At 48.9% G+C, this 25,488-nt stretch overlaps 1 protein-coding gene across 2 annotated transcripts in view; it reads right to left on the reverse strand.

The window, feature by feature from the left end:
- Positions 1 to 523: 523 nt before the first annotated feature.
- The window catches only part of RASSF5 (Ras association domain family member 5), an 81,364-nt gene continuing 56,399 nt past the window's right edge, over positions 524 to 25,488 (reverse strand). For both annotated transcript variants that reach the window (XM_012506769.2, XM_030813098.1), the window contains 4 exons: positions 6,459 to 6,569; positions 5,153 to 5,450; positions 4,525 to 4,640; positions 524 to 2,990 (listed from right to left, as the gene is read on the reverse strand). In XM_012506769.2, coding sequence (XP_012362223.2) covers positions 2,838 to 2,990; positions 4,525 to 4,640; positions 5,153 to 5,450; positions 6,459 to 6,569 — 678 coding nt within the window. In that variant the 3' untranslated portion in view covers positions 524 to 2,837. The remainder of the gene's footprint in view (positions 2,991 to 4,524; positions 4,641 to 5,152; positions 5,451 to 6,458; positions 6,570 to 25,488) is intronic.

Genomic DNA, 25,488 nt, shown 5'->3' on the forward strand with positions numbered 1-25,488 from the left:
TTTTAATAACTTTAATGTGGTTATTTCCATGATTACTGAGATGTTCCTTTAATGAAAGAGAACTCAAAGGACTGTTTTGGTCATTTGATCTAGCCCCCTTCCTCCAGGTGAAGTGATCTTAAACTTTTAAAGATCTATTCCTTTCTACCTTATTTTTAAATAATTGCAGAAGTAGAAGAATCGTGGCTCAGCTCAGTGGCCTGTCCTGGTGTCAAATCACCCTTAGCTCCAGAAGGCCCTCCTCTTTCCCACACGTAAGCATCTCCGCCTGCAATCAGTCTCGTTGACTCTCCTGCACTGTGGAGACATGGAACAGCTGGTTACCCAGGCAGCGCCCTCACGCCTACGCATTTGGACAATTTTCTCCAAATTATTTGAACAGTAGCCTTCATTTCTCTGCTCACTGGCAAAAGAAAATCTGACTCCACCGGGAAGCATGTGAGCATGTCCGTTCTCACCCTCTCTCCCCCACTCCCAAGGTCCGTAAGATGGTGAAGTTCAAGGGAGACATTTCTAACATGAGTCATTTTTGCAACAGGCTTTTATTACTTTTTTTTTAAACCCATATAAGAAAGACATTTAAAAAGAAAATATCCTGGAAACAAACACTTACACACTGAGCAACACAACCAGAGAAGGCACTACCAGCAGTTACTCCCACCTCTGGGAGGGAACGGGTACTCGATACTATACTTTTTTCAGAGGTTTAGACCTCAGCATAGGCCTTGGGTCTAACTGTGCTTTAGTAAAGTCTGAGTTGTCCAATAATTTTCTCATTTCATAAACACCCTTATCTCTTCATATATAGCTATATGCCTTTATGTGTATATATACATGACTTTTTTTTTTCCTTCTCAAAAATAAAATAGCCATCCCCATAGAGGGAGGTTCTCAGCAGCATTCACAGCGGTTGCAGCAGGAGCCATGCCTTCTATTAATGTTAGAGACATGCAGGACGAAGGAAAATGACTCTCCACCTGCTCCCTTTAATATACAGCAGGGAGAGAGTTTCTAAAGGGAGGGAAGTGATAAGGCTGAGCATGAGATGGCTAACCAGGGTTTTTGTGGTTTAAAAAAATCTTAGAGTTGCGAGCTTGTGTTGCCTTTGCAGCTCTGGAGACTATGCACAGTTCATACGACGAGGGGTCAGCATTCCTTCTGGGATCGGGGCGGTATGGACTCAGCCTGGGTCAGGGAGGGAACTTCTGAAGCTACACGAAGAAGCTTGGGCTAGAACCGACCCAAGAGGGACTTGGGAAGGCAGAGGATAGCAAAGAAATGGTTTCTCAGAGGCTGGGTTGGAAAACCAGCCCTGCTTTGAAAATTACAAGTCCTTCTCCCTCTGCACTGGAGTGTCTCTGCAGTCCTGGCTACTTGTTGGAATTGTTTGACTAATTTATTTTAGGATTCAGCCTAAACAAGAAGCCAGTGCAAATGTAGAGTCAGGAATTTGATCCTCCCTGTCAATGTGGCCTGGTATCACTGATTGGAGTCAAAACTCAGGCACCCAGATGGGAGGGAGGTCTGTGACCCTCAACCCATACTCAACGCGGGCTCTCCTGGCCTTGTCTCCCACACCGCCGCCATTGTTCACTTCCTGGCAGGAGGAGCCAGAAGCAGAGCTTCAGGCAAACTCGCCCTGCTCCTATTTCTCTCTGAAAATAAAAAGGCACTGAGGTCTACGGGGAGGCCAGGCCCACCGGCTCTCTGAGTGCAGTGCCGGGGCTGGCCTATGCTTCAAAACAGAAAGGACTCCAAGTTGGCCGAATTGGAGGCTCCCCTCTCCATAATCAAGGCAACGCCTTGGGCAGCACCTGGAGATCCCAGAGTCCCAGTGGAAGGAGGGAGGCAGTGCTGGAGGCCGATGGGGAACCCAAGCAGCCCAGGCCCTCCTCTGCTCTTTAGCTGGGGAAGGCTGAAGACAGCTTGGACACATTTCTCTGCATCGCTTTTTGGCTTTCTCTTACTGTCTGATTTCCATACTTAGCAGGAGACTTTTTAAATGGTCAATGGCTGGCTTCCCTTTGGGGAAAACACATGAAGATGATGACAACATTAAATTCAAATTTGTAACTTAAAAACAAACAGTTTGTTGACAAAGATGTGACTAAGTACCACACATACGCAGATATATGCCTTTGGGTTTCCATGTGCAATGTGGGCCTGGGCCAGGGCCAGAGCCAGGGCCAGGGCAGGCTGCAGCTTCTCTGGAGATCTCTGAGCCAGCCTCAGCTTTGGTGCTCCTTACCCTGAGCATCTGGGGCCAGTAGCTTTATAAACTTCCCTTAAGTGTGAACAACAGGCACCTTGGGGCCATGGGAACAGTCCTTTTATGAGCATTATCCTGCTTTCAGGGCCTTAGCTCAGACCTGCAAAAGGAATGTGCTACAACTTTTCACTCATAAATGAAGGTACTGTAGGTGGCAAGTAAGAGAACTCAAAAAAGAATCAAAGCCAGAGAAAGAACACACAGCTCTAAAACCTTCCTTCCTTTGCCGGCTGGTGTGAGGTTCCAGTTTGGTGACAAGAGAGGCAACTATTTGGTTGGTGAAAGGCTTGCAGATCAAGAGAGGACGTCAGCTGTTTGTTTTACGTGAGTTCTGGTCCTTGGCAGAATCTGTGGTGGGGCACAGCCTGGGGGCGGGCACAACACTTGCCCCGTGCTGAACCCCCGTGCAAACACTTGTCCATGGAAGAGACTTTTGCCACAGCTGGAACTGCTGGGCAGGCACAAATGCACCTGCCAGAGGTGTCCTGAGAAAAAGTGTCTGTTGCAAAATAATAATTAATAATACAAATAAATCTGAGTGCACCGGGAGGAGAGGAAGCAGGACCGGTTACCCAGGTTTGCCCTGGGATTCTCTTAAGGCCTCCTCCAGTTTCTGCCTAAACTTGTCATACTTCTTTTGCACTTGTTGGATTTTGTCCTGCTCCTCTTTTTCCAGGATTGTTAGGAAGTTCTGAAGTTCAGGGATGGAGAAGGCATCCCACTGTGAGGCGAGAGGGAGATTTGTGGGAAGAAACAGAAGAGGAGACAGGTTAGAAGTTGACACGACCTGAGAGACCCTGCTGCCTTCTCCTTCCCAGTTCACATCCGTGATTCACACACAGTTAGCTACGGAACAGACTGAATCAGTGAAGCCTGGGCTTTGCATGCCTGTCACAGCAGCAACAAAATTCCAAATGCTGGCATCTCATGACCAAGAGTTGCCAGTCTATGAACCATGTTTTTATTTTGAAACTCAATAATCTTAAGTTTCTGTGTAGCAGCCGAGATCTTGACAGTGATGCTGGAACCACCCAGGCTCCCAACATGCAGACCCTCAGAAAGCAGGTGGAGGAGTGGAACATGGACTCAGGAGACCGGGGTTGGGCCTGACTCCACCTCTCCCCAGTGGTGTGACCTCGAGCACAGCTTTCCACCCTTCTCAGCCTGTTATCTGCTGGGAAATTGGGGTATCTACCTCCCATGACTGGCAGAGCAGATAATGAGAGCCTGAATGGCTCAGGCCTACCCCTAAAGGACCTGGCCTCTGAGGGCAGAAGGCAAGTTGGACTTCCGTCAGGCTGACCCAAGAGCACAAGCCCTGTGGGGCCAACAATTGAGACTCCTAAGCTCTTTGAGCACAATAGAGTACTAAGGTTTATCTGGTTTGGTCCTCGCTATGGATAAGTGAGAAACCTGAAGTCCACACAGGGAAGGTGGCGTAATCACAATCACAGAGCTTATTGCAGCAGAACTGGAACCAGAGCCCAGGTCTCCACACTTCAAAGTGCCTGAGCTTTCCACAGGGCCAGCAGCATTCAGATACTGTCCATGGAGTACTTTTTCCAAACATATTCTGCACAGATGCCAATAAAGAAAGCAGATGGGAGCAGGGCGGCCCTTGCTGAAATGGGAAGAAGGGACAGAGTCCCAGAGCTGCCTTGATCCCTAAATCTCCGCAGTGAGTCCCAAGACTGCTCCTTAAAACTCTAGGCCTCCACTGAACACAGTGTGACAAACACTGAGACCTTCACCTGTTAGTCATTCTCAGGCCATGGGTGGCACCGGCCTGGTTTTACTCCAGTTTATGCCACAAGACTGCACACTGGTTAGCTTCCCTTGGGGGATGGAGGTCAAGAAAAGGGAGGACAAATGGCTCAAAAACGTCTATACCCAGTGGAGCCCAGAGATGGAGGTTGGTAGCCCTCAGGCCATTTTGAAGAAAAACAGCCTGTGCCTGAGCTCAGGGAGTTTCTTGGTCCCCCTCCTCCCTGAGTTTTCAGAAATAAAGCACATGAAATCCTTTCTTTCCACAGGCCTTGCCACACACAGGCCCTAACATGCTACCCCAGGGTGCTCAGAGTCCTGGCCGAAACACCCCCCCAGGCCCATCACCCACCCCTGCTCACTCTCTCAACAGTCATCTTCCTGCCCCTGCTGCGTGGCTCCCACCTATGTGGGGTAGTTAGGACAATGCCCACCTGCACCCACCCAGGGTGCCATAAGGGCTGGGGTTTGCACAAGGGGTCCAGACCTACCTCCACCTCTCCAGTTTCATTCTCCTTTAGCACAAAGCTGAGGACCTCCGTGTCAGGCCCAGCAAGCAGGCGCAGGTAGAGGGGGCGGTCAGCAATGGAGAGTTTCTGGAAGAGCACTGCAAACCAAGAGGGGGCTGGGAGCTCATCCCAGAAAAGAAGGGCGGGGCCCAGGCTTGGGGGAAAGGATTGGAAACGAGGAGGTGGGGTACGTACAACTGGAAGTAGACACGGGCCTTTTAATGAACATGACAGTAATGAACAGGGCAATAACCTTTTATCTTGGGTGTCTGCTCAGAGTTTAAAGCATGATTCCATTCACATCATCTCCTGAAAGATTAGGAATGGTGGGGCAGATTCCTCCCATTGCACAGATCAGGAAATGGGAGCCTAGGGTGCGGTTTTCCTGAAGTCACATGCAGAGTCAGGGACACAGTGAGCTGCTCTATCAAGCTCTCTGCTCTTGCCTCCCTGCCCGGATTCCACAGATCTGAACACCACATGGGCAGCTCGACCCCCGGTGCTCAGGAAAAGCCCACAGCTCCCACCCAAGGCCAGCAGGAGTTTCAGTGGGTGGGCTTGGACACAGGTAGGAAGGGAACGGTCTGGTTGGGTGCACTCTTTCTCCTACCTTGTCCGTCCTTGTGTATCCGCTTAAAAAGTGCAAACTTCTGGGGATTGTCCACAACCATGAACTTCCTGAGCAGCCCCTGGATGACCTCACTGACGGTGGTGGTGCTGCTGATGTGCAGCTGCTTGATGGCATCTAGGGGCAGGTAGAAGGATGTCCGCTTGTCCGTGGTAGCTGCCAGGTTCACCTCCTTGATGGCATCATAGATGGACTGGGGCCGGATCCCAGCAGGCACCGTCACAGGCCGCCGGAGTTTCAGATGCACTTTGATGAAACCCGTGTAGGTGCCATCTTCACTCTGCCAGTGGGGGCATGCCATAGGGGGTCAAGGCCGTTTGCCTTGCATGATCATATCTGCCACTCGGGGCCATTGTCCCAGCAGCACCCACCTGTCTCCCTGAGTTCTTTCCTGCCTCTGCTGATGTGGGAGAGCTGGAGGAAGGAGCAGAGATCCCTTTCCCCGTAGTGGGCTGGGAGAAGACCCTCAGGATCCAGCTAATGAAGAGGACCCCTGTGGGGCTGCAGTGGATTTCCCTCCCAGGAGGCTCAGGCCAGCTCCCCCAAACCTCCTGCAACAAGTTGCCTTTGGTGAGTCCCCATTGTAAGAGGCAGGGTGTGGGGTAGCCACTCTAGTTTGTACCTCTGAACCAGGCAGGAAGCAGGAAGGCTCTATAATGAAGGCCTTGGAGAACCAGCCCACTAGACTTCCTCCTGTATCTCTTTACTAAGAAGCAGTCTTTAAGACTTAAACCTAGGTGCATTTGTGACTGGATTTTCTGGTGCTCCATCCGGCTGAACCCCAAAGAGCCAGCTGATGCCAGCCACCAGCAGGGGGCAGTGTTTTTCTACCTTCTCCCCTCCCTATTGAAGACAGCCTTTCCCAACTGGGTGCTAAGTTGGGTGCCCTCCCCTCTCTGAGAGAGTATGTCCCTCTCTCACAATCGAAGGGGTAGGAAGGGGAGCAGCTAAGTCCCATTGTCCTGGATCCCTGGGGGCCAAGCAATACTGGGCCCTTGGTCATTATGTATCATTTCATCACTTAGTTTACACTGAAGCTCAGAGGAGTTAAAAGAGTTTCCCAAAATCACAAGCAAAAAATGAAAGGGTCGGATCTATTCCCCTAAGGCACATGGAGGCCACTGAGGGCTCTAGCTATCAGCCTTCCAGACCCCTGAGGCCTCTGGAAGCTGGAAGAAAGGGAGGGACCTGCCAGGGAGTAGCCACAGAATTCAGAGTGAGGGCAGAGGCGCCAAACCCGAAGCGGGTGGTGGAGCAGGGGCCAGGTTGAGGGTGGACGGGCACTTACCAGTTTCATGCCCAGGCAGTTCTTCTCTCGCGTGTTGTAGCTGTCGATCTTCTGCTTGATCTCCTGCAGTGTGGGTGGGCGCTGTGTCTCCTCCACAGGTTTACAGACATTCTGGAAGAGACACAGAAGTGGATGTGGGTGTGTAGTAGCTCTCAGGTGAGAAAGGGAACAACCACGCCCTCCCCAAAACCTCTCTAACCAAGAAGTGAGCACCCAGCCCGGCAGAGTGTAACTAACTGCATGGACTCAGTGAGACAATGAGAGGTCAAATCGCAGCTGTGCCAGTGTCTAGCCGGCCCTCCTGGGGAAGTAATTCAGATTTCTCTAAGCCTCAGTCTCCTCATCTGTGAAATGGGAACAATACCTACTGCACAGGCTTGTCTTGAGATTAGTGTGAAAGCGTCTGGCACTCAGGCACTGACTATGAATCTGGTGAACGAGCAGAGCCTCATTTGCTTATGGAGAGCTGCTATGGAAAAGATGCTTCTCTGATGCTATGGGAGATGCAAAGAAATGCAAGCCATGGTCTGTCTCCTCAAGGAAGTAACAACACAGCTGGAGGGACAGGCATCTACCCATGGTGCCAGTATATACTGCTGATGGGGAAGACAAAAATTCTCTTAGATCCCAAAGACCAAGGACCAAGGACACATGGAGACCAGCTCAGGCCCCACATCACTTGCCACAGTGCTTTTCACATAGCAAGAAGTAAATATCTACTTGTCAAATGAATGAGTGAACCGGCAGGGATGAAGGGCTGTAGTCCTCTACCATAACAGAGGAGATAAACCGCTACTGGGCACAGGGACACCTAGAATTTACTTAGCACCTCCTCTGTGCCAAGTACTTGGCATACATTCTCTCATTTGATTCTCACAAACCAGAAGTCTGCAAGATAGTTTATTACCCCATCTTACAGGTGAGACTATTGAGACTAAGAAGTTTAGCAACCTGCCTCACGTCCTACAGTCAGTATGTACAGAACAAAACAGAAATTCTAGGTCTGTCCCATTGTGTTCCTCCTATGAGACCATGTGTTCATTCTTCTCATATGTTCCCAGATGCGCTCCTCCTCCCACCCCCTGGGAAGGATAAGTGAAGAATGAAATTGAAGAGATTGAGGTCAATGGCCCTCACATTGTAGAGAGAATACCGGGGTGAGTTCTGGGGTCGAAGCCACTGTCTCTCAGTCAGTTCTCTGGAACTCTCTCAAGTTCACTGTTACCCACCTCCCGGTTTTATCTTCACACTGTCCCTGAGTGGCTGGGAGTGGGGGAACTGGTTGGTCAGAACCCACCCAGAATTTGCCTGATGTTAGAAGTAGACTTGGGGTGGATCAGGAATCTCCTTTGGTAAATGAGGAAACTGAGGCCCAGCGAGGGATGACTCTGACACCATCTGACACTGTCCTGTGGGTGTCTGGGTTTGGCTGGGGAATTTCACAGCTGCCGCGACGTCACACCACCACCCCACGAAACACAACAGGGCACCCGTGACAGAGCTTTGCCCTACCTTCCTCCCCTCAGCAAGTCATGTGGGAGACGCGCCACCCTGAACAACCTGCCATCACTTCCTTCTCCCACTTTCCAATCCCACAGAACCGATACAATGTCAGGCCCTGGCTGCCAAGAGGAGCTGGCGTGGCTCAAGCCTCCCATCTCCAACCCCTCAGCACAGCTGACATCCTCCTTTCTTTCTTTCTTTCCTTCCTTCCTTCTTTTTCTTTCTTTCTCTCTCTCTCTCTCCCCCCTACTCTCTCTCTCTCTTCCTTTCTTTTCTTTCGTCTCCCTCTGTCATCCAGGCTGGAATGCGGTGGCATGATCTTGGCTGACTGCAACCTCCGCCTCCCAGGTTCAAGCAATTCTCCTGCCTCAGCCTCCCGAGTAGCTGGGATTACAGGTGTGCACCATCACACCCAGCTAATGTTTGTATTTTTTAGTAGAGACGGGATTTCACCATATCGGCCAGGCTGGTGTGGAACTCCTGAGCTCAAGTGATCCACTCACCTTGGCCTCCCAAAGTGCTGGCATTACAGGTGTGAGCCACCGCACCCAGCTTCTGACATCCTCTTTCCATCATGGCATCGTTCCCTGGCCTGTCTGCTCCCGCTGTACTCTCCCCAAGGGGTCCTGACCTATTAATAACAGCCTGTGCTGGGTACGTTCACATACCTTCTCTGACATACTACATATGTCATTCTTATTTTACAGATTACAAAACTGAGGCTCAGTTTAAGAAACATGCCTGTGGTTCCCTGCTAGTAAGAGGCTAAGTAGGAACTAGAATCAAATCCATCTAAGGCCCATGTTCTTCTCAATTCATCATGTAGCCACCATGGGATGGCATCTTTTGCTGAAGGGGCCGGCCTGCCATACCCATAATGATCACTGAAACTCCGTGCTGCAGGGCTGGGATGAGCAGCTGTTAAACCAAAGCCTGTAAGTTACCTGATCTGTGAAATGTTCATCTAAGATGAGTCTAAGCAGTGGGTCAGGCCCCAGAGGCACCATGTCACCTGTGAAGGTGGGAAGGAAGGACTTCTAACTCCAGTGAGATGCAGCCACCAGGATGCAGGGCCCAGCCTTCTCCTGTGTGCCTTCCCAGGTCTCTGGAACTGAACCTTGATTCCGTTGCAGACCACCCAAGGGCAAGCAGCCCTGGCCATCTCCCACTTGCCGGAGGTGAGTAGCAAGTAGTGTGAGCCTCACAGACTCTCTTCATTCACTGTCAGTCCATTAACCCGGGGACTGTCACAGTGAAACCTCTCATTCCTCATCCCTTCCCTTGGGTAGCTCCCAGAGCTCCCCATCCTCAGTCCTTGCCAGCTGAGCACGTGTCTATGGGACCAGATGTGCCTGACCCTGGCCTACCCCTATACCTTCCACTGGGAGCTTCCAATTAGAAAGACCCCGTTGTCAGTTACTATTAAACATTCACTCTGTCTCTGATGCATGTAGGCTGTTGCTCCTCAGGAGGTAATAGCTTTCTCATACTTGTCTATAAAAAAGAATTAAGTGATGGAAAGAAAATTCTAGAAGCTCCGGAAAGATCTCCTCTCATAGTTTCCAACCAAGCTAGAGCCATTTCCCCGTGAGAAAAGGCAGCTGTGCTGTGGCTTTCAAAGGCTTGATTTTGAATACAGTGAGAAGCAAAGCTGCCTTAGCCTAGGGTTTCTTCTTCCTGTTCCCCTTTTCTTCAGCAGATAGACCCATCTATCTCTCCCTTTCCCACCACAAACACGGGGAAGTGACAAAAGTAGCCACAGGCACCTCTGCCTTCCAGGGCTGACGCAAAAGACAGCAGCCCTGACCTCACCATTCTGAGGCCTGGCCCTCTGGCTGGTGATGGGGAGCCCTGTCTGGGAGTGCCAGAAGCCCCGTGTGTAGCCAATACTATGCATGTCACAGCCATTGAATGTCAGCACCCAGGTCTGGGATGGCTGCTGCCCACAAAAATATCTGGCAGACAAGATGTGAACCATGGACCAAATGAATCACCTCCTGAAGTAGGCCAGCCAGCCACAGCCACCAGGTCTCACAGATCCTTTTTCCACCCAAGAGATGGCGTATGATCTAGACCAGTGGTTCTTAAACTTGTCTGCACAGTGCAGTCATCTGGGGGATCTTTAGAAACTTAGCTGCCTGGGCTTTATCCCTGGAGATTCTGATTTAATTGGTCTGGGGTGCAGTCTGGGCATGGGAATTTTAAAAATCTCCCAGTTGATTTTAATTCGCAGCAACATTTGAAAAGAACTGAAATAGACAGACCCCTCACAACAATTCCAGACCTCAAGGGTCTTCATCCAGCTGCAGAATTAACACTTGGTGCCAAGAAACACACAAACACCCCAAAGGTTTACCTAACAGGCGCTATCTGCCATGTGAGTGAGATCGATACTATAGCAATCTTCAGAGGATGAGACAAAGACTCTGATTTCTATTCACCTGCCAGATTCTTAAGCCTTCAAAGTGAAGGATCTGTCCACGGGTACAAAGCGAGAAACCAAGCAGACAGTTTTGCCTCTTGGGGTGGCCCAAGACAGAGACAGAATAGGGAACTCTGCTATGATTTAACAAATATAGACATTGGCATGTGAGATCTCTCTCCTGGGGGGCTCACACATCTCAGTGCATCTGGCATGGAATTCATCTACTCCGATTAAGCCCCTGGCATTGGTAGCAGATGGCTGAGCTGTTCCCAATGCACTTGGCATGTCCAGGGCACTGGTGAAAAATAGGTTTGTGCTCACATGTCCTATGCCGTGGAAAAGGGCAATGTCCTCCTTTAGCTCTGGAGGTGATTGGGAAACAGCTAAGTAAAGAGGCTGGGTGCTAGGGGTTCAGAGTGACACCCCCACCCTGAGTGATTCTCTAATGCTTCCATTTAAATATTCTTAATAAGGAGGACCATACCCCTGTCGTCTGGGGCCTGACTCAGAGCAGATTTGCCCTAAGGTGTTTTTCTTTATTTTATCACTGAAGCAACAGCAACAAAACCCTACTTCTGCACTCTAATCAATGACATATGTAATCTTAATTTTGGTGACTGGGGAGTGACCTAATGCCCTAAGGAGAGGCTCTGAGTGAGTTGTGTGGCTTCTGGTATTCCCAGGTGGGCACGGGGCACCCAGGAATGCTGCAGCAATGAGAGGAGGTCCCCAGGATGAGGGTGGGCTGAGGAGGACGTGTGTCCCACCCGCAGTACTGCAGCTATTACATACATTCGTGCCTACTTTTTCTTGACCAAAATCACAAACCTCATTTTTGCTAAAAATTTCACTCTCCCTCTTTTTAAATTTGTCAGTCTTTCCTCCTTCTGGCCCACGATTTGAATCATCTCACACCTGTTTGCCCATCAGAAGTCGCTTCATTTGTCAAGCTCTTCCTGATCACTCCAGCCCTGAATGATGATGACGATGACGATGATGATGATTCATTACAGCTAATATGTACCATGCACTATTCTACTCACTTAGCATGTATTAGCTCATTTCATCATCACAGCAAATGTATCACAAAAAATACTATTATGATGCTCATTTTACAGTCAAGGAAAGTGAGCCACAATAAGGTTAAATCTAACCTACATCTAAAGGCAACACTATACTATCTGGCACTTAAGTAAGCATCTACTTACACACACACACACACACACACACACACACACACACTTTTTTTTGAGATGTCTCGCTCTGTCACCCAGGCGAGAGTGCACTGGTGCAATCACAACTCACTGCAGCCTTGACCTCCTAGGCTCAAGCAATCCTCCTGCCTCAGCCTCCCATGTAGCTGGGACTACAAGCATGCACCACACTCCTGGCAAATTTTTTTTATTTTTTTGTAGAAATGAGGTGCCTTGCTATGTTGCCCAGGCTGGTCTCAAACTCCTGGCCTCAAGCAATACTCTCACTTCAGCCTCACAAAGTGCCAGGGTTACAGGTGTGAGCCACCGTGCCTGGCTACTTACATTAACCTCCAAGTAGACTCATCCATCTCAGGTCTCCTTCCCAACTAGACTAAAGCTCTTTAATGACTTACATCATACTTCAATTTGTTCTCTGTGCCTGGTGGCTCTGAGCATGAGGCAAATAGGAAATACTTGCTCAAGAACCTTCAATGATCCCCTATTGCCTACAGGTCTCAATTTCTCCTAGGAATTACAGTGCAGTGAGCCTTGGATTTCCATTTAGACTGAGTTCTGTGAGAGAAGCACCCACGCCTGTCTTGCCCTCTATGGTGTCCCAGATCCCAGTGCCAGCTTGACACATAGTAGGAGTTAAGTACCTGCAGGATGAACACAAGTGTGTGTTTGGCTTCTGACTCCCATGACTAACTACGTGATCTTGAGAAAGTCAGATAATCTCTAAGCCTCAGTTTCTTCGTCTATAAATTTGGGATAAAAATCCCTTACTGTCTCACAGGATTTATATGAAGGTAAAAATCAAATGAGATGAGTACAAAAGTGTTTTGAAAATCACCAAACCCATCCAAAGCCATGTATGGTGACTATCATCCCAGGAATACAAAGCTCTGCCCCTCTGAGCCAATTTCAGTTTTCAATTTCCTTGAGTCCTTCTTCTGATTGGCCACATGCCCATAGAGTTTGTTAATTCCTTTCTCTGCACCAGTGGTTGGCAAACTTTTTCTGTAAAGGGCCAGACAGTAAATACATTAGGTTTTGCAGGCCATGCAGTCTGTTGCCACTATTCAACTCTACTATTGTGGCACAAAAGCAGCTACTGGATGAGTGTGACTGAGTTCACACTATTTATGGGCCTGGCATGGTGGCTCACACCTATAATCCCAGCACTTTGAGAGGCCAAGGCAGGATGATCGCTTGAGCCCAGGAGTTCAAGACCAGTCTGGGCAACACAGTGAGACCCTGTCTCTACAAAAAAATACAAAAATTAGCTGGGCACGGTGAAGTGCACCTGTAGTCCCAGCTACTCAAGAGGCTGAGGTGGGAGAATGACCTGAGCCCCCAGGAGTTCAAGGCTGCAGTGAGCCGTGATTGTGCCACTGCACTCCAGCCTAGGTGACAGAGCAAGACCCTGTCTCAAAAACAAAACAAACTTTATTTATGGAACCTGGCCATGTGCAGTAGTTTGTTCTATGCTGTTGTTTGTGCAGAGTCTCCTGCCTAGAATACTATTAGCCCTAGTTCCACCTTCTCTATGTAGTTTCCCAATGCAGTTTCTCCAGTCTATAGCCATCTCTCCATCCTCTGCTCTCTTAATATACCAGATCCCTGGCATTTTGATTCCCACATGGAGAAAGGTAATCACAGTTTTGTCCTGGTCTCTTTCTTTCTCCTGATCATACTTCCTATGTTTCCTGTGTATTTCCTCACACCACCAGTTAATGGGCCTTTGTAACTTCACTCTCATTTCATGGACACTTTTCACAAGAAGACAAAGGCTTGGGCACTTCCCTGGATTTTGCTCACTTTCCTCCATTCTGCGATGAGGAGGCAACAAAGCTGGCTGGGGTATGGATGGAGGTAGATGGCTAGGCTCACTCCCTGGTTCTGTGACTCGCTCCCAAACACCAGCCCCATGGCCTCAAAGCCTCAGATTCCCATTGCAGCAAAAGTACAACTTACCATCGTCACAGATCTCTGCAGCTGCTGGCTAATGTTAAATCCATACTGCAAGAGCCTATAGAGGTGATTTCACAGCCTGTATGGCTACAGCTGGCATCTAATTATATGCTGCCTTTTATTGTTTAATGATTGTTTCACATGTTAATCCCATCTCCACAGTGAGATGCTCTCTGGATGGAGACAGACATTAGTTTGGTGCCTAAGCTTTTTGGCACCCCGCTTGGCTGAAACCTGGGCCAAACTTTAAATAGATGTCAGATAAATGCCTGTTGATTGGGTGGCAGGGGAGGGCAAGACAGCCTGGGGAGTCTCAGGCCAGAGCCCCCCCCCCAGACCCCTAGGTCCAGGAGCACCTCACAGTCAGCTGCACCCTGAGGGTCTGACGTCAAGAACACACATGAGGCTTTGGACTTTGGCGTTAGCCCTATGGCTCAGCTCTTGGCAGCTGGCTGATGAGAACAAATGCAAGACCATCCAATGACTTGTGATGTCTGGGGAGCTACTTCCCCTCTCAGGGCCTCAGTTTCCTTATCTGTGAAATCATGAAGTGATACTGGAGAAGCTCTAAGGGCCCCTTTGCAGGACTAAGATTTTATACATAAGATAGGGTGGTGTTTTTTTTCATCGTTGCTTCCTCTTCTATTTCAGAGAATTGGGTGTGGAGATGGGGGCCTCTTGGAGGCTAGCTAGCATGGCTGAATGGCAGCAGGAATAACCAATCTAAAGGAGCACAAAGAACATTCTAACCATCACGACTTTACTTTTTCACTGCTCACCACTTTTCTCTATTGTCAGCAAGACTCTATCTTAGCCAAGCCCAAGCCGGTCTACGCATTCTTAACACACACAACTCAAGAAAACAAAACAAAAAATACCCCGGAAGCCATTCACCATGAGCCTTTGCCACATTTCCTCTTTCTCAGCTCTTAGCAAATCTGTCAGCAGCAATTCTTTCTTTCGCCCCTTGGAAGGAAGCCATCTCCAGGCTTAAGTCAGGGAGGAAAGCCTCAGGCCCCTACTACAGGAGAATGTCCATCTGCAGCTGCCTTCCAGACCCCAAACACCCGGTGCTTCTGTTGGGCCTGCCCTAGATGGGAACCTCTGCAGGCAAGGGGCAGACACCCATCTATCTGGGCTGGATTTGAAATACCCTGCTCAATGTCCAAACCACATTCAAAGGTGAGGTTAGGAGTTCAAGACCACCCTGTCTCTTCTAAAAAAAACAAAAAAACAAAAAAACAAAAAATTAGCCGTGCGCCTGTAATCCCAGCTACTCGGGAGGCTGAGGCAGGAGAATTGCTTGAACCTGGGAGGCAGAGGTTGCACTGAGCCGAGATTGCGCCACTGCACTCCAGCCTGGGTGACAGAATGAGACTCCGTCTCAAAAAAAAAAAAAAAAGTCATTGGTCCCTTTGTGATGGTCTCAACCAAATGAGAAAGAGGAATCCCTATGGGGCCTTACTGCAGGGCCCCTTCCCAGGTCTTCGAAGGCCTGTGTTCTGAAATGGACTCCACAGACCCACCACGGCAGTGAAGGGGTTGATTTCCACAGGTCCCTCTATGGCACTGTCCATTGTCCCAAAAATAAAAGGGTTGGGAACTCCTTAACTGTGTTCCCTAATAGGTTATTTGCAGCAGAGCAGGGAAGGGGCTTTAGCATGGAGCTTCTGCTCCATGTGGAATTTGAGCAGCTCTGGTAGGTTGTATTAACAGAGCAGAGGGAAAAAAGAGGTGGGGGGTGGAGGTTGAGAATGGAAAGAGACTCAAGTCCCCAAAGACAAAAACGTAGAGCAGATGGTCAATGTCAACAGTCTGCCAGCAGTAACTGAACTGCCTATGGGTGAGGATCATGAAAGGCACCTTGGGAGATGACGCAGATGGGGTGTGACTCTGTCCTTGGGAGTCTGCAGGTGACCTGAGAAGGGAAGACAGAGATGGATGCGCTGTGGCACGCCAGAGCAAGTGCAGTGTGATCTGGGACAAAAAGCCTCAGGCAGCCCAGATCAGGCCACTCCAGCAGACTCCCCGGGTTGCCAGCATGCCCCAGAGCCTGGGCACAGGGTCCCCTGCTCTTTGAGGTGACCATCTCAGTCTCTGCATAGCTCAACTAGAGTGGGTCATACCAGGGAACAGTAGCTCCCTTACAGGGACCTAGGTTCAAGCCCCTGCAGGGCCTCATTATAATATTAAAAATCGACAGTAGTCAGGCACTACCCTGAAGGGTTCAAGGTCCTGATCTCATTTAAATCCCTAAATAACAAGAAAGATGCTGTTACTCTTCACCATTAGACCATGCTGCCTTGCATGCTGGGCCACAGGTGGCCTGTGTTGGCCAGGCCCTTGGTCTTCTGTGAACTTGATCAAGTCCACTTCACAAAGACTCCGATTTCTATTTTGTTTTTTTAAGAGATGGGGCTCTCACTATATTGCCCAGGCTGGTCTCAAACTCCTGGCCTCAAGTGATCCTCCCCTTTTGGCCTCCCAAAGTGCTGGGATTACAGGCATGAGCCACTACGCCTGGCTACTTATATTAACCTCCAAGTAGACCATCTGTCTCAGGTCTTCTTCCAACTAGACTGAAGCTCTTTAATGACTTACATCCACTGGAACTACTTCTCTATGCCTGGTGGCTCTGAGCATGAGGCAAATAGGAAATACTTGCTCAATACTTGCTTCAGTGGTTCTTGAGGTCTTAATTTCTCCCAGGAATTACAGTGCAGTGAGCCTTGAATTTCCATTTATACTGAGTTCTGTGAGAGAAGCACCCACGCCTGTCTTGCCCTCTATGGCGTCCCAGATCCCAGTGCCAGCTTGACATATAGCAGAGGTTCAGTAAATACCTGCAGGATGAACATGAGTGTGTATTTGGCTTCTGACTCCTATTACTCGCTACATGATTTGGAGAAAGTCAGAAAATCTCTATGCCTCAGTTTCTTCATCTATAAATTTGGGATAACAATCCTTTATTGCCTCACGGGATTGATGTGAAGGTAAAAAATCAAGCAGTCCGCCCACCTTGGCCTCCAAAAGTGCTGGGATTACAGGCATGAGCCACCACACAGAGCCTGATTTCTTTGTGAAATGCAGTTTATACATTTGTTGTGAAGATGAAATGAGATATCAGGCCTGAAAGTGCTTAGCACAATGTAAGTACACTGTAAGCACTCCATAAATGTTAGCTAGTGCATCATCATCCAAATCATCATCATCACCATCATGATCATCATCTTCAGTAGTCATTTGTCCAAATTTTTCCATTATCATCTTCAGTAGTCATTTGACCAAAGCTTGGTCAGTGGGGACCCAATATGGGACCTTGATCCCTGATAGGCCCTTCAGCCAAGGCCACATTATGACGTTCATGGGTCCTAAGAACTTTTGTCTTTGGGGCCAAGGGCCCCTTCTTCCATTAAAAAAAAAAAATCCACTGAAAATTATGTTCTACGATTGCATTGGTATAAAGACAAATACATCAATATCCTATATTAAAACACTTTCTTCAACCTAAATGTTCATTTTTTTTTCTCATGATTTTAAAGAAATTAAAACATTTTTGTGGACCTCTAAAGTCATGTGTGCCTCTGGCACGATGCCTGCTGTGCCTCATGGAGAAGTGACCACGCTTTCCAGCTGTTCAGTCCCAGGTAGGGCAACTGACTGTCCCAGTGTGCTGGGGCTGAGGGTTTTCTCAGGATGCAGGGCTTTCAGTGCTAAAACCAGGACAGTCCAGGGGAACCAGTGCATTTGGTTACCCTAGCCCCAGGTCTAGACAGACTCCCTTCCTCTCTGCTGCATCCCAGGGGCACCATGTGCTCTTCTGTAAAGTTGTGCCCATGTACTCGATTCTGGAGGTTTTTCTGATATCCACAGCCACTCCAAGCCCAGGCTGTGGCCTAGGACACAACTGTATGGGCTATCTTGGAAGAAGCTCCCTCAAGGCAGGGTCCTTGGCTTGTTCATTGAGGCGGCTCCCAGAACAGTGTCAGGCACACAATAGGGGTTCATTAAACATTTGCTTCATGTATTGAAGAAAACACAAAGAAGCAGTAACACGCATGCACCCTAAACCCCAAAATAAATGTAAGGTAATTAAAAGGTTCCAGAATTTTATAAAGGTCTTGTAGGATTGCTGGTCCATGGACCCATTTACTTCTGAGACTACTGAACACCAGATGAGAATTCTGTCCTCTGCTTCTGAGAATAGATGACCCAAATCCTTTCCATTTCTATTCTCCCCTGCTCCAGGTCTTCATGAAGCCCCCTTTTTAGCTCAGAGGTCTAAAGTTTGAACCAGACAGAATAGGGCGACACTCAATCTTCTGAGATGGCCACAGGAATTTTCCCTTGGGACATCTTCTTATGCCCTCAAGAGTTTCTAGAAGGTCTTCCTTTCGGTGTTTTCCTCCTTGGATTTCCGGCTAGGTCCCCGTCCCCTCACCCAGCCTCACGTAGGTCAGCCTCCTTTCAGTCTCCCTGAGCCCTTCATCTGACCATTCTGCCTGAAAAGTCCTTCCTTCTCTACATCTGACAGAATTGGCCTCCTGCCCCTGGAACTGACAGTGTCTTTTAGGATACCCACTCTTATCTGGAATTAGTGGATTTTCCAACAACATTAGCATGTGCCCAATTATTCCAGCACTGCTTTGACTCTCTGTACGTTAGTGTTAGTGGTACAAGCCTGTGTCCCTCATTAGACTATGAGCACACCACAGTCAGTGACTGTACCTTTTCCATCTTTGTATTCCCAGACCACCCTGAACCAGAGTACTGCAGAGTGAATTAAGGATGGACGGTGGGTAGGTGAGTGAGTGGGTCCCAATACCCCATCCCAGGCCAACTCTCTCCTAAGCTCTCTCAGTTCTTTCAGGCCAATTTAGAGAGTATTCCTTTGCAAATGACATATGCCATAAGGGATTGATATGCAGAATATATGAAGAACTACCACAATACAACAAAAAAAACCTGATTAAAAAATAGACAATGGATATGAACAGACATTTCTCCAAAGAAGATCTATACATGATCTACAAACACGTGAAAAAAAATGCTCAATATCACTAATCATTAGGGCAACGCAAATCAAAACCACAGTGAGATACCATTTCATACATGTCAGGATGCTTATTAATAAAAACAATAAAGAAAATAACAAGCATTGGCATGGATGTGGGGAAACTGCAACCCTGTGCATTGTTGGTGGGATTGTAAAATAATGCAGTCACTGTAGAAAATGGTATGGTGATCCTCAAAAATTAAACAGAATTACCATGTGATCCAGCAATTACACTCAGAAGATGTGAGAGCAAGGACTCAAATATCAGAAAACCAGTATTTGAACACCCAGGTTCACAGCAGCATGATTCACAATAGCCAAAAAGGTGGAAGCAACCCAAGGGTCCATTGATGGATGAAACTCAAGTGTCCACTGATGGATGAATAAACAAAAAGTGTGTCGTATCCATACAATGGAATCTCATTCAGCCTTGAAAGGGAAGGAAATTCTGGCACATGCTATCACATGGATGAACCTTGAAAACATTAAGCTAAGTGAAATAAGCCAGTCACAAAACGATTAATACTGTGTGATTCTACTTATATGAAGTTCCTAGAATAGTCAAATTAATACAGACAGAAAGTAGAATGGTGGTTGCCAGGGGTAGGGGGAGGGGAAAATGGGGAGTTACTGTTTAATTGGTAAGGAGTTTCAGTTGGGGAAAACAAAAGTTCTGGAAATGGATGGTCGTGATGGTTGCACAACAATGTGAGGTTATATTTAATGTCACTGCACTATACACTTAAGAATGGTACATTTTGGCTGGGTGCAGTGGATCACACCTGTAATCCCAGAACTTAGGGAGGCCGAGGTAGGCGGATCTCTTGAGGCCCAGCATTTGAGACCATCCTGGCCAACATGGTGAAACTCCGTTTCTACTAAAAATACAAAAAAAATTAGCCGAGCCTGGTGGCCTATGCCTGTAGTGCCAGCTACTCGGGAGGCTGAGGCAGGAGAATCACTTGAACCTGGGAGGCAGAGGTTACAGTGAGCCAATATTGCACCACTACACTCCAGCCTGGGTGACAGATTTGAGACTCTGTCTTGGGGTAAAAAAAAAAAAAAAAAAAAAAAAAAAGATAAATTTTATGTTAATGTATTTTACCACAATAAAAAATAAAAAGGGCAGGGGACACCTGGAGGCCATGTCACTGGCTGGTTTTATCTGTTTCCCATAGAGTTGGGAGCTTCCCTTACTTTCTATATTCCAAGCGAGGAGTCAATCCCACATCTAAGCAACTGGGCCTCCATCATGCCAAGCCCTCCAAGACCAGGCTCTTTTCCTAGGACTAGGCCACTTTCCTGGGGTGCAAAATGAACACAAAAAATGACCTGGACAGCCTGGCCCAGCTCAAAGGAGCTGTTGCAGGCATACCGGGCATGCCTGCTAAAAACCTCCCAGGGGACTGCCCAGAAAGGTCAGGGGCACAGAAGCCTGTGCTCAGAGATCAGGAAGGGGCCTCAAGATGAACTGGTCCACCTACCCACATTCTAGAGCAAACTGAGTCATGAGGAGTGAAAAAGATAAAAATATATGACCCCAAAATATATTACTTTGACATAATTTGAGATGGCTGTCACAGGGCCAGCAGACTGAGGTGGCCCTGCAAAGCCGTCTTTTGTGGGGGAAATTTGCATCTGTAGAGAATCTCCTTTAATGCAGCCAAGCCTTCTTCCCTTGTCCAGATCTAGGAGAGATTAATGGAGTCTGACATCTTTAAAGATCTGAAAGAAACATTTACCATGTCTTCTCTCTGAGGGTTGCGACCTGTGAGGTTTCATCTACATAACAAGACCACCTTGGCTAGCCAAGCCTCCTCTTCTTCCCCTCCCAAAACCTCTGTTGCCACTAAAACCTGATTCACCAACCATAACCTATTTGGGGCCATGTTGTGAGCCCACAGTCTTTCTGTAACCGCAGGATGTGTATGGGCTTTTGTACCCTACTGGGGCTTGGGTCTTCATTCTGAAGGCTCCCACGAATACACGTTAAATAAATGTATGTGCCTTTTTGCCTGCTCATCTATTTGCCTCATGGCAGTGATTTTCAGCAAACCTTCAGAGGGCCAAGGGGAAGCTCTGCCTTGGCCCCTACAGGAGGTTCAGGTAGTGGGGACTTCCCAGCCTTCTCCAGATGTTCTCCCACTACCCTGTCATGGCAGGGTCAAGGTTAAGTCAACATCTGGCTTTCCAGCCTCGTATGTGTCTAGAGAGATGGATGTGGCCATAGAGTCACAGCACACTCTTGGTGCTCCAGAGCTAGGAGCTACATACTGGCTCACCATCGGAGCTATCCATCCCCACCTCCAAATCACATCCTTGCCCTCACATAGTGGACTTCCCTGCACAAGAATGCTTTAAACAAACGATTCCTCAGCTTTATGTAGAGTTCCAGATGCTCTGAGAGCCAAAGAGTGAAACTCAGCAGAATCTCTAGGCCTTGAGAGGAGTGGCTTTAGGAGTCCAGTTTATAGGTTCTGCCTACAGGCTGCACAGGGCCCGGGTGACTGCAGGAGCTCGCTCCACCTCCATATGCTGGCTCCAGCTCCAGCTGGAGCTCCCTGGAGGACAGGGCATTCAGCCCCATAAATGATTCAGATCATTCAGAGGTGGTGTGTGGGAGCCGAGTGGTCTCCGGAGGTGAGTCAGTACCCAGCACCCCCCATACCCACACTGCCCATGCTTGCTAGAAGGGGAGGGGCAGCTTGAGACTTGCGCCAGCAGCCAGGACATCAGCCTGCGCTGCCCACTGGGGAAGTGCAGCCCTTCTTGGCTTCCCTCTGCCTGCAGCTTTGAGGGCTGGGGTGCCTCTTCACCAGCCCACACGAGTCCTCTCCTCACATGCTGCCTGCCCTGTTAACCCCACCCCGGGCTGGCAGTCTTGGTACCCAGGTGCTCAAGGATTAATATGTGATACTGAAACATATCCACTTAGTTATTAACTACTTCTGAGTCTTTTAATGCTTGTATCCCCTCACTGTGCCATAAAGGCCCAGGGGCAGGGACATTTGATCTCCTCTGTCCCCTAAATGGCCTGGCAAAGGGTCCTATCTTCAGTGACTCCAAGATGGTACTGCTGCCATGAGGCTGCATTTGTGGGCATCCTTTGACCTCACTGCTGAGCTTCAACTACTTGGAGAATTCTGGAAAGAGCTACAGTTTAGTGGTTAGGAGCTCTGGCATTAGACTACTTGGGTCCAACTTCAGAATCTGCCACTTACTATTATGTGACCCTGGGCACATTATTTGACCCCTTCCCGTGCTTCAGCTTCCTCTTAAGTAGCAACAATAATGTACCTACCTCGTATAGTAGTTTTGAGGATTGAGTGTTTACCAGTAAAGCACCTAAGATAGTACCTGACACATATCAAGGTCCAATCACCAGCCATTACTATCGCACATTCCAGACATTTCCCAGCAGCCCCTTGTGCCTGCCCTTGTCTGTGAACACAGCCTTATACCTGCACACACCCCAGTCATGAGCCCTACCTCTGGCAAATGTGTTTCTCAAAATGGCCTTTATCATCCCCAGCCCCAGAGTTCGCCAAGTCTTCCCGTCTTACAGAGGGAGAAAGTGAGGCCTAGAGTGGTGGTTCCCTGAGGTCACACAGAGCGAAGGCTGGGTGTGGGTTCCCAGGCCCAGGGACAGGCTCCCTTGAGGTACGGGGCCTCAGCACAGCCTGCTCCTCCCCGCTCCATCCATTGACTGTGGGTGCCCAGACCAAGGGCACTGCCAAACCAGGATTTTTCGCCCACTCAATATTAAATTGGGAGAGTAAAATAAACAAAAGATTTATTGGTCTCTTCCTCCCCAGTCTGCCATTCCCCAAAGCTGAAAGGCAGACAGAGGGAATCTGTCAGAGCAGGCCCCCCACCCCCTCCCATGGGCCCCTCTGCCCAACCCCCTCGGAGGCCCCACTAGAGGAAGACCCATGCCAACTCTCCTGCCAGCAGGTGCCAGGGCTTGGTTGCTTAGTGACCCAGCCCTGCCTACCCCCTTCCTCCAGCACAAACAGCTGAACAATCACAGCTGGGGTGGTGGGGGCTGCTCTAGGTTTGAAAAGTTGTCCTTGCATTTTCTGCTCACTCAGTGGGATTTTTCATTTCTTGGTAACTGGAAAAATCCATTTATTCCACATCCAGAATCTTAGCAAGCTTCCCTTTAAAATAGTTCTGAGATCAACTTTCACGAACCTTGCCCTAAAGTACTTGCTCATGTCCCCTGGGAAAGAAGCTTCAAACCCACTCCTCCTCTGTCAAACCCACATTAAGCACCTACCATGTGCCAGGGGACACAGTGATGAACAAGCTATGGTCCCTGGTCCAGAAAATTATAGCCCATTGAAAGGAAAGATAGGAGAGAAAGAGCGGCCAGGTGTTTGGGGAGCACAGAGAAGGGGGCATCTGAGTTACAACTGGAAATGCCCTCTAACACTCTGGATTCACCAGCTCCCACATTCTCCTCCTGAACCCACGCCTTCCCGGCCAACAGTGAGCATCGACATTATAGGTGCCAAGTGCCTCTTCACTGTGCTCCAGCCAACGGAGGGGATGGGTGGAGCTTCAGTTCTGGGGTGAGAAGACCTGCCTCTTGCTCCCTACTGCAAAGCGAGGGCCCTGCAGACCCAGTTCCTGCATGTCATCCACAGCAAAGCCGGGGGAACAGTTGACCACCACTCACCACGTGGGGGAGAGCCTGGAGATGAGGATAATGAGGGGTTCATGAATTGGAGGCTGATGAGATGATCATGATAACAAAGTACAGTAACCCAGATTTCCCAAGACTAGAACAGGAAAAAACGGCCTGAATTTCAGCATCAGGAAATTGACTGAGAAAAACAGCTTCCTATGGCAGGACATCAGAGCTTGAGAGGGGTGACTGGAGCTTATTTGGAGCCTTTCAAAGCTGGACGCTTCCCTCGGCTGTGTGTGTGGTGGGACGAGCATGTGCTTTAGAGCTGGACAAGCGTGGGGGCTGGCAACCTTGCCCTTGGCTCACCCCTTTTCACATGTTACCTCATAGAATGTGTTCAACCTTTTGGCTTGATGGCAGCAGAAATTCCGCCAGCGACATCTGTCAGGCACGAACACTCGGCTGCCTCCCTCCCCGCTTTTCTTGCTTAGGATGGTAAACTAACTTAGCTTAGGATGGTAAACTAACTTAGGATGGGAGTAATGAACACACCTTCCTTCCCCTCCCTGTCATGGGTTATGTGCAGTCCTGCAGGGGGACAGAGGAATGGCTGTGATAATCCCTAACCATCTCCTCCAGCTCCAGGAGGCTCTGCTTTTCAGAGGTGAGGTAAATCCCCTCCATCCTCCTCAGTGGTGGCGCAGCTCTGTCACTGTGTCTGCTGGCAGCCTGTTCCCAGCCCCTCGTGGGCAATTCCTGTTCAAACCCTTTGATTCTAGGAGTCAGCCCCTCCATCCTCCCTGTCTCAGGAGCTGCTGCCATGTCATGATAAAGGCCATGCAGCTGCAAGGCAGATGCTAAGAGCATCTTCTACTAGGATATGGAAGGGCCCCCATCCAAACACTTCATGGATGGGGAAGGGGAGCAGCTAGGGTCTGTTACACAATGTGGCTGGGGGCCCTAAGGCCTTCAAGTACAGAGACCCCTTCTCATCCATCTTTATGTCCCCCACCTGTGGTGCTCAGTGCTATAGGAAAGTTAAAAACACAACATTCTGACTGAGGCCAGGTGCTGCAGAGTTTGGATGCTGCACTAAAGAGGGAGAACCAAGTATGGGCTTCACTCTGGAAGGAAAGGGAACCTGGGAAAACTTTGGGATATGGGAAAAATAAGCCCTTGGCAGTTGTAGGCAGGATACACAGAGAGGAAAACACAGGATTGAAACTGCAGGGTAACTGACTTACTGGAGCATCTCAGTGAGATGCTACGAGCAGCCAGCACAGGGTGAGGGCCAACACAGGGTGAGGCGGGGACAGAGAGGAGAGGCCTGACCTCTGCAGCACTGTGGGGACAGATGGGGTGAATAGAAGAGGTGAAGACCGCTGAGGTATTGAAGGTGGGGGACTAGGAGGGTGGGGCAGAGACAGAGAAATAAATCAGTTATCTCTGATTTATGAGTTGGTTCTGGACATACTAAATTTAAGGTATCTGAGACCTCCAGGAAGCTGTAGAAAATGCCATTCTCGAGCTAGGAAGAGAGGTGGGGCGTGGGATGTAGGCTGGAGAGTGATTAGCTAAAGCTGGGATGCTGTGGGAGAAGAGAGGAGATGAGCCCCCAGGACAGAAGCCTTCTGTGAACAAAAGCCACAGGCTCAGCGATTCAAGCCTGAAACTGTCTGTCACTGCAGCTCTTTTCTTCCTCCTGGCCCTGAAATTAAGTGCTCCTGATTCGTGGTATGTTATCTCATCCTCTTTAGAGAATATGCCAGGCTAGGTCTGGATCCCCACCCCATGCTCTTTGAGGTAGACTAAACCATGAAGAAGAAGAAACCAAGGACCTGCAGGACAGGTCTGGGTTCCCCACGCAGGGAGCTCCCAAAGCCAGAAGGTACACAGGTGTGGGTTACCTGGCAAGTTAAGAGCAGAGGAGAATCGAGGTCCCCAAGCTAGGACCCCTTCAAGCTCCTAGGCTGGGATTTGGATCCAGAGCCTGACCTGACAGTGTGCAACAAGACCTGGGATTCGGGGTTTGATACTGGCATAAAATCTTTCTTCTTTTCTCCCTAAACTGCTTGGGTGGGTGGATATTATGTGTCCCAAACTAACTGAAATTGCTTTATAGGGAAAAGCTGATTCTGGATAAACTGTCTAAACCTGTGAAGACAGAAGGAGGGCAGGAAAGGAGGAACCAGAACAGAGAGTGAGGGATGGCCTGGACTAAGCAGCATGTGAATGAGGATGTC

The sequence above is a fragment of the Nomascus leucogenys genome, chromosome 5 (genome assembly GCF_006542625.1).
Source record: "Nomascus leucogenys isolate Asia chromosome 5, Asia_NLE_v1, whole genome shotgun sequence".
Taxonomy (NCBI): domain Eukaryota; kingdom Metazoa; phylum Chordata; class Mammalia; order Primates; family Hylobatidae; genus Nomascus; species Nomascus leucogenys.